The sequence below is a fragment of the Prunus persica genome, chromosome G7 (assembly GCF_000346465.2).
Source record: "Prunus persica cultivar Lovell chromosome G7, Prunus_persica_NCBIv2, whole genome shotgun sequence".
Taxonomy (NCBI): Eukaryota; Viridiplantae; Streptophyta; class Magnoliopsida; order Rosales; family Rosaceae; genus Prunus; species Prunus persica.
In genome coordinates, this window is record NC_034015.1 from 2,506,465 (window position 1) to 2,516,234 (window position 9,770).

A 9,770-nucleotide genomic window follows, 5' to 3' on the forward strand; every position below is an offset into this window, starting at 1 on the left:
TCAAACAAAATCAAATCTAAAATCCTAATGAAAGCCCCAAACTGACCTGATCTCCAACGCAAAGAAAGATTGGGGCTTTCCGCTATTTCATCATCATCATGAGTTTTTTTATTTAATTGATTTCATCCAAAGCCCTAACAACCATCCTATCCTTCTCAATCGAGGACTCTGATTGTGCGAGAGAAGGAGAAAAAAGGAGAGAGATAATTGGGCTGAGGGTGAAAGCGCAATAAGATTGACGAAATTAACCAATTGGACTTGATTTGCTAACGACGCAAAGTGTGATAATGAAATTGGAAAAATTGACATTTCAGTGACCAAATTTAAATTATAGCCTAACCCCAGCAACCAAAAATGTAATTAAACCTTATTATACCAAACTCTTCATATCCAATTCTAGACAATGGGGTTTTGCGGCAGTGCTCGAGCGGCAACTTTTTCCCCCCTCCCCAAAAATTGTCAACCGGGTTCGAGCCATATGAGATAATCTTTCAAAAAACCCACCCAATGTATATTACACCCGCTCCCCTTCCCAGCGTTTGACCCAAAAAAAAAACAAAAACACAAAAAACAAAAAACAAAAAAACTAGAGTACGTAACTGCCAGGGAGCTGCAATCATACAAATTCACTTTTCAGATTTACAACAAAGGAAGTGATGGATAGAGTCCTATTTAAATCATAATGCTCCTTTGCATTTCTCTATGAAATGCAACTGAGCAAGGCACGTATTTATACTGTACCTGCCCTATTATAAATGTAAGATTTTGCAAAATACAAGTAGATAGCCAATTCTACTACACTGATTCCACCAAGTAGCCAATAGAAGTAATCCAGATGTGCACGGTTGAGATTAGTGGAAAACCAGCTAGTTTCACCTGCCCAAGTGGTAGCGTCATCAATGGCGGAGATAAGAAAGCTGCTCAGAAAGCTTCCCACACCAAAAATACTGAGGTAGAGGGCAAGTCCGATACTCTTTAATTCATTTGGCACCTGATCATAAAAAAACTCTTGCAGACCAACCATCGTGAAAACATCGGCCAATCCGGCCAACAAGTACTGAGGAACCAACCACCAAATACTCATTGGAACTGTGGCACTTGGCATATCAAGCAGACCATAATCTTTGGCAGTTTTGAGCCTTTTCATCTCAACTAGAGCTGCAACTACCATGGAAATAATAGATATAAACATACCAATCCCAATTCTTTGCAGCATTGTAATTCCAGAAGGTTTCCTGGTGAAAACTCTAGCTATTGGAACAAAAATGCGATCATAAATGGGAACGAAGATGACAATGGTAATGCTGATGAAAGTCTGAAGTGAAGCGGCTGGTATATCAAGGCCCGGTGCAATTGTTCTGTCCATGGTGGCACCTTGCTTAGTGAAGAAAGTTGAATACTGTGCAAACACAACCGCATATGCCAAGCATGTAACCCATATTGGAAAAAGTCTAAGAACAGATTTTGCTTCTTCAACCTCAGCGACAGTACACACCTTTCTGCTTTCCTTCAAATCATCCGGTGCAAGCAATGCTTTGTTCAGGAACCTGCCAGTAAATAATATCATAGGAGTTTCTTTAGTTGAAATCACTGTGCAAGTGAAAGTTGAAGACATACTTAACAGTTCCATTCTACGGTGAAGTTCTAACAGTCTCGCAGTAAACATAGTATAACCAATGCAATCAAAAGGTAATTATTCATCCTCCTCAACCACCTAAGAATATAATAAATGCATCACAGGTATGAAAATTCCATCAATGAGACAACTATCATTTTATTAAATTTTAAGATGTTCTTAGTACATAAGAAAGAAAAGTGCTGCATGAAAATGCCATTTAACTAAATTGACCTAAATTTCAACTAATTAAGGTTATTGAGTTAAAATGATAACAGGAAAGATGATAACATGAAATATAATGGAATTTTGTCATATGATATAAAAATATAATGGACATGTTTCCAACACTAATATTTGTCTTTCATCAATTGCTTTTAAGTACAGATTTCTGAGAGGGTCATGAAAGAAATACTGGGTTTTGATATATATCAAACTTCCGTATTCAATCTTGTTGCTACTTTCTCCCTACTCTTTAATCTAAAAATATGCAGACAATTAACTCTCTTACTTGAATTGTTCAGAACTTTTGTGAGGCAAGGTTCCGCGGGATTCCTCTTCACAAGTTATTGCTGAAGGAGTAGTTCGCCAGTTCCTTAATGCAGCGACAAACACCCTTCCAATTCTTACAAATGGGCTTTCCTCATCCCCTTTGATACTACACCGGTAAGTTCTAGTTCCGAGCAAGAAAATAAACAGTGCAAGGACCATCGCAATACAAGGAATTCCAAAACCCAGACCCCAACTCAGGTTGTCCTGTATGTAGGTCAATAGTATAAGTGTAAATGTGGTACCGAAACATAAGCTAAAATACCACCAATTAAAGAATGAGCTTTTGGCTTTGCACTCCTCTGGATCTGACGCATCAAATTGATCAGCTCCGAAAGCCTGAACGCAAGGCTTGTGTCCACCTTGCGCAACAGCTACCAGATACAGAGAGAAGAAGAAGAACAAAACTTGAAACTGAGAAGAACATGATGTGGATTGATTGAACTTTTGGCAGTAAGAACCAGTGAGAGAAGGAAGCACGGCTGACAGGGTCAACAAGCCAAGTCCCTGTTTCAAGAATGATAGCATTCAGACATAGCAAGAAGTAAAAAATAATACTCAAACTTGAATTCATAGTTACTCCTGAAGAATAAATAATCATTTTTCAGTAACCTCATTCATTTTCAAACAGGGGATAAAGTGGGCCGGTTTTGAAAAAGGATCCACCGTGACAAAATAGGATCATTACTTCACGTTGCGCTGCGAATTAAAGAGATCCTCAGTTATGATAATCGATTTATCCTCCAAAACCTCTGATCAAATCCCATTTTTATCCAAAGGCAATCAGGCTTGGGATTGCCTGAAGAAAGTTCTATTCCAATTCAATAATATTTCATTTTATTGTTTTCATTCAATGCTTTATGGTTGGCAAGCTTAAGTCCTTTATTCTCCAAGGCAGAACAAGAACCTAGGAAGTTTGTTCCCTACTTCCTGTATTTTATAGAATATACAAAGTTACTCCAAGAATTTATAAGAGGAGGACACACAGGCATGCAGTCCTATTATTTATTTAAATAATAAAATAATAAAATAATAAAAAATTAAAAAATGGTGGGCTATTGCCCTGTATCCTACTTAACCCTATAGGAAATTACTATAAAAGTCTTAAAAAAAACTAAGATTAAACAAAGATGAACAGAAAATCTTGTAGCTGCCATAACCATGAGGCCAGGGGCCAACCAGGGTGCTGCAATCCAAGGGTTTAGAGCCCCAACTGGGGACTCTGCTATATTTCGATTTCATACTCATCTACTCACTAGTTTTGTTGGTGGATTCAATGTCAGCTTATTAGAGGTCAATGATATTATGCCATCATACTTTGTCCTCATTTATTTGGACCTTTCCGATTTATGTATGGAAAGAACTATAGAGTTGGAAATCTTTTATTGAAAGAAAGAAAGGAATTACAATTTTTTGAAGAATGATTATTTTAGAGAAAAAAAGAAGGGGGGGGGGGGAACAAAACACATGATAGATGACAATTTGTTTTTTTGGTGGAAGATAGATGACATTATTTGACAAATACATGTTTTGGTAGTTTGGGGAGAGTAAGAGAAAATACAAAGTAGGTTTTTAAGACATGAGCGGCCTATTAAAAACAAAAACAATTGAGAACAGATCACAATAGATGGAATTATGTTGAAATAAACTACATGCCAATGAAAATTGTTAAGCAAAAAATGACTATTTTCACTTTTTGCATGGAGGAATAACATTGTACTCTGTTTTGCATGGAGAGAGATGGACTGGAGTTGAGATGGAGTTTTTAGATAAGGGTATGGTTTTTATTTTTAACTTTTATTTTAGGCAAAATGGTTTAATTAGGGTAAGATGAGCGGAAATGAAAAGGAAATAAGTATATATGTGGTGAAAATATAATATTAATATTTTCTGGAATATGGTTGGTGAAAAAATAATAGGAAAGGACTAACATACTACCAACCATTCCACTAAAAAAAGATCAAAGCATGCATCATGAGATGTTATAAAAAAAATGAAGGAGAGAGAATGTGATTGATTTAAATAATGGAAAATATGTTAATTACCATGAGGCACTTTAGTTTTAAAACTAATTATTATTATTATCTAATCTAAATACTATTAAGAAAAGGCCCCTTGTCAATCATTATACAAAGTTCCAAATATGTCCCTATTCACACATATTTAAAAAAAAAACCTAATATATAAAGGATACAGCAGTAATTAACAATTAATTCCCAAAAATAATAATAATATAATTCAACCGTGTTTTTCTCCACTATTTCCTTTTCCTCTCATTTCTCGAGCAAAATGAGTTTTTTTTTTTTAAAGAGTAATTATCAGAATTGTTTTATACGATAAGGGCAAGATTGACATTTTCCCATGTTCTATTAAATACATTTTATCACGCCCTTTTTTTTGGGACAAAGAGTCTTTTTATCACCTTGAAATAAGAAAATAAAGACTACCGTTCAGCTCATGGATGAAACCAATTTTGTCACGTGCGTGTAATGTAGCGCGAGAGAGAGAGAGAGAGAGAGAGAGAGAGAGAGAGGAACGGACGCGTACCAAAATATAGAGCAGAGAAGCAAAAACAATAGTGCGGTAGCGTCCAAGAAAAGAATCAGCCACAAAGGCTCCCAACAAAGGAAGCAACGACGCCGTTCCGGACCAAATGTTGACATTCTCAGCCGCCGTGGCCGTGGACTGCCCCAAAGGCCCCGTCAGAAAGGTGATGAGGTTGCAGCTGATTCCATAGTATGCGAACCTCTCGGCAACCTCCACCCCTGCAAAATTGAAATCAAAATTCACTATAAAAATTAATTTAATTATGCTTGAAAAAAGAAATATTTAATGACTGCATCGATGATCCAGTGCGGGCGTACCTATTATAAACCACGCGGAACGCCAGCCGCCTGATCTGGATCTGTGTACGGGGAGGCCTTTGTAGTCGACGGCACCCTCTACGACGTCATCTAGTAGTGGGGTTTGGACTCCCGCAGTCTCGTGGTGAGAAGTGGCCATCGGTTTCTTTGAGTTGTGGTGGAAATTTGGTGGAAATGTGGACTTGAACCAGAACTGTGTCCGTCTACAGCCGCATCAATCATACTCTATTTCTAGCCAAAATAAAATATATAAAAACAAAACAGAAAAAAATTGTGTACGAATACGAATACGATACATACTCCAGCCAGCAACCTTGTGATATTTTATTGCAAGTGGTTATATTATTATAAAAAAAACACGTGTAACACTCTGAAGAGAGTATGATTTCTCTTAAGCGACTGTGAGCAGCAATCCCCACAAGAGGTGTGACATTTGGGTTATGCTAGAGCTTAATCAAATATAAAACAACAGAATTTTCCAGAAGGGCAAACCCTCTAAAAATCAAAATTGAAGCAAAAACTGAACTAACCTATTTCTATGCTAGAGAAATAGCTTAGATTAGAACTCAAAATTATAAAAACAAAGTGAAAGGAATGAGAAGAGACAAGAGAGGCACCTGGTGGCAATGGGAGTGACGGGTTGCTGCTTCCTTTTCTATTCCTTCTGTTTCTCTTTTTTGTAGGCTTTTGGGGGCGTGGTCTCCTGAACTGAGGTGCTGGTCAGATGCGTGCGACAGAGGAGAGAAGAGCTGGAGAGTTGGGTTCTTCCTAGTAGTCAAGTGCACTCGGATTTTACTCTTTTCAAGATCTTGAGTTTTGCTTTGTTTGCTGTCAAAGATCTTGGGGTTGGGGTCACCTTGCGTGACTCTGGTGGTGGTTCAGTAACACAGGGTGTGGTAGCTTGCTGGATTGGGTGTGGGCTATTCGTGACTGTTGGCTGGCTGGTAAAGAGGGGATGCAAGATTGTGCCGGAATGCCCTTCAATAGATAACATAAGTTAAGAGTAAATCCAAATCGATTACCGTAGGGACATAAGTGATCTAATCGAAATTATAGGGACACTAATGGTAAAAGTGATTTAAAATTAAAAAAAAAGACCAAAATTGACTTTTTATCATGTATTTACCGAAAATTCTGCGGTGTCTCAGTTATACTGGTACAGCTGGCTATCTAACGGCTGAGTTTCCGTGTTAAAAAAGGATAGCTGAGATTCAATGACTTAGTAACTTGTTGAGGCATTTGTTATTCAAAACGTGAGTGGCATGTGAGGAAAGAGAAAGGCAGGTTCGGAGGATGAAGAAGATGCGCAGAGAAAGGCAGGTTTGGAGGATGAAGAAGACGCGCGCTCGCCTCTCTGATTGCCCAAATCGAAATCCTAAGAGCCCATTTAATCCTTAGCGCCTCCAGGAACTCTTCTCTTTGCTTGCCCAAATTCAATCCTTAGTGCCTCCACGAACTCTTCTCTCTGCTTGCCCACTGTCTCTGCTTGGCGACGAACTCTTGTCTCTGCTTCGCCAGAAACTCTTCCTCTCACTTGCCCAAATCCATCCTAAGCACGTCCAACTCTTGTCTGTGCTTGGGCAAATCGCATATGCAAGAAGGTAATGCTCACCGAATTGAGGTCCTCAACTTTTCTCTCTGCTTGCCAAAACTCATATGCAGATACCGAATTGATGGTGGGTCCAACCTCCATGATGAAATGGTCACCAAATTGGAGGTATTTAATTAATTTAGTTTGTTCTGTTGGCATTGTCTGATATAGAATTTCAATTTCGCAGGGGAATGGATTTGTAATAACAATGTGGTTGTAAAGATTTCGAAGATCCTTGGCTGTTAACGACGACATTTGAGTTGGTGGCAAAAGGAAGTGTAAGGAGGAGGCTTTGAAAGTATGGAAACATCAAGTAAGATTTCAAAGAACCCTCTTTCTGGTTTAGGACTTGAATGTATTTTGGGTAATGAGTTGATGCAATTGCATGTTTTTGGTTGCGAAACAGTTATACGTGGTGCAATTATTGACCTGAGTATGTGCAATTGCATGAGATTATTCATTTGTGTTTTTTTTAAGAGAATGTATGTTAGCACATAGAGTATAATGTAATTTCAGTTTGAAATTATGTTTCTCAAGCATGGAGGGGTCTGGTAAGATGGACAGGGGTGTAGAGACATCAAAGGATGGTTGTAGTGATTCAGGGTATCTGGGTGGTTGTGAAAGGTTGAGTCACAGGGCACCGGCAACAGAGAGTGGGCATATGTCGGTTGAACATATGGTTAGTCAAAGTAGTGATGATAATGATGTTGACATGATTGCACCGAGGAAAGAAGATGTTATGGGGAAAGAGTTTAAAACGATAGAATTAGCAGAAGAATATTATATGAGTTATGCAAAGGGCATTGGATTTAGCGTGAGAAAAGACAAATTGGTTCGAAATTTGGAAGGGAAAGTATGTAGGAGACGGTGGTGTTGTTCTAAAGAAGGTTTGAGAAATGAAGTTTAATGATCGATCAGATAGGATTCGACCACCAAAGCCAATTACAAGAGAGAATTGTTTTGCCCATTTTTGGGTGGGTTATGAGAAGAAACGTGATGTTTACATCGTTACGAATTTTAAACCACATCACAATTATCAACTAGTTACTCCACTTGAATCGCCATATCTTCAATGTAACCGTGTCGTTCGAAATTCCAATTTAGCACAAGCAGTGGGAATGCGAAGAGCATTCCGATTTAGCACAAGAGGTGTTACATTTGGGTTATGCTAGAGCTTAATCAAATATAAAACAACATTATAAGCCAAACCCCCTAAAAATCAAAATTGAAACAAAAATTGAACTAACCTATTTCTATGCTAGAGAAATAGCTTAGATTAGAACTCAAAATTATAAAAACAAAGTGAAAGGAATGAGAAGAGACAAGAGAGGCACCTGGTGGCAATGGGAGTGACGGGTTGCTGCTTCCTTTTCTATTCCTTATGTTTCTCCTTTGTGTAGGCTTTTGGGGGCGTGGTCTCCTGAACTAAGGTGCTGGCCAGATGCGTACGACAGAGGAGAGAAGAGCTAGAGAGTTGGGTTCTTCCTATTAGTCAAGTGCACTCGGATTTTACTCTTTTCAAGATCTTGAGTTTTGCTTTGTTTGCTGTCAAAGATCTTGGGGTTGGGGTCACCTTGGGTGACTGTGGTGGTGGTTCAGTAACACAAGGGGTGGTAGCTTGCTGGATTGGGTGTGGGCTGTTCGTGATTGTTGGCTGGCTGGTAAAGAGGGGATGCAAGATTGTACCGAAATGCCCTTCAATAGATAACATAAGTTAAGAGTAATATCCAAATCGATAACCGTAGGGACATAAGTGATCTAATCGAAACTAGAGGGACACTAATGGTAAAAGTAATTTAAAAATTTTTTTTTTTTAAAAAAAGACCAAAATTGACTTTTTGTCCTACATTTACAGTCAATTCGATACTTTTTTTCTTCTTTTTTTGGGGTTGGAATCAAATTTTATTAAATAGAAGGCAAAAGCCGGTTACAACAAAGTGAACTCGATAAAGAAATTCGACGAACTGCAACACAAGAAGGCATAAAATCTACTACATTATAAAACCTAAGGAGGACATAAGACCTAGAAAAGCAAAGTGCACACAAAAAGCAGTGAATAGGGAATAGGGAAATTTTACATCACCCATAACCAAATAGTAGCACAATCAACACAAGCCTACACCCACTGGAGAGGAACCAGTAACCAATGCTCGAGACAAAAAATGGTGGCGGATAAGCCACCAAAGCTACAAAAAGCGCTACCATAATCCAAGCAATAAGTGACATAAGCACTTTAAAAGCAACCCCAATAGCATAAGAGTCATCAGGGAAAGGAGACCCTTGTGTGGTCGAGGCGCTGAAGACGGTGATGAAGGGAAGGTGCCGAGAAATAGCCGCCAGTGGTAGGAGGAGAAAATGCATATCAAGCACTAAAGACTCTTCCAAGTAAAAACTAGAAGAGAATATTGATCAACACAACAAACGGGTTGAAAACAAAAGCAGCACAAAAATATAAAGAGAACCGCACAACATGCTTGGTCACCCCGTTTGCCACAAATCACAGATTTGAAGTAGTTTCTAGCATGATCAATCTCAATCTGTAAAAGAAACAAACGAAGCAACAAAAAAAAAAAAAAACACGGCCGGCAACACAACAACGGAAACAATAAAGCAATTGCGGCAGCTACAGGGGAAACCACCCAAGCCACCGAAACACAAAGGCAATCCCCAGGCAAAGTAGATCCAAAATAGGAGCAGAACAACGAAACCACCCACCCAACCACACACTCCCTGCAAAATAAGAGAAAATCCCAAAGTCACAGCAAAGGAAAAGGGTGAGAAAGAACTCGAGGAGGGAGGGAAAGAGAGGACGGGAAACAAAGGAGAGAGGGGCGGGGAGAAAGGAGAGGGGAGGGGCAAGACAAAGGCAGGGGACAGGGGGAGGGAGGGGGGAGAGCAAAAGGAGGTCACCCACCTCCAAATGGGGTTGGCTGCTAAGTCTCCAAGCCTTGGCTTTTCTTTCCCATTGAGAAAGAGTGGCTAGGTCAAAAAGAAGGATTGTAGTAAACTAGAAATGAAGATGGTTAGTTGGTTTGAAAAGGGACATGGGGTCAGTTTGATACATTGTGCCTTTATATTTGATTCCCTTAAAATAAAGAAATAAATAAATAAAAAAGGAAATAGGTGACCTTGGCCTCGGTGTAACTAAACA

General features: G+C 38.9%; 1 protein-coding gene across 4 annotated transcripts; it reads right to left on the minus strand.

The window, feature by feature from the left end:
* On the minus strand, window positions 576-7,991 carry LOC18770128 (protein NRT1/ PTR FAMILY 5.10). 4 transcript variants are annotated; one of them, XM_020568543.1, is made up of 5 exons: window positions 7,954-7,991; window positions 5,029-5,253; window positions 4,712-4,929; window positions 2,127-2,671; window positions 576-1,547 (listed from the first exon to the last, which is right to left on the minus strand). In XM_020568543.1, exons 2-5 carry the CDS (start codon window positions 5,165-5,167, stop codon window positions 731-733), a joined length of 1,719 nt encoding a protein of 572 aa, XP_020424132.1. In that variant the 5' UTR covers window positions 5,168-5,253; window positions 7,954-7,991; the 3' UTR covers window positions 576-730. The 4 variants fall into 4 exon arrangements, with proteins under 4 accessions (XP_020424132.1, XP_007204887.1, XP_020424129.1 ...); XM_007204825.2 differs by lacking the exon at window positions 7,954-7,991 and adding an exon at window positions 5,646-6,019 and having other exon boundaries at window positions 5,029-5,231; XM_020568540.1 differs by lacking the exon at window positions 7,954-7,991 and adding an exon at window positions 5,646-6,019.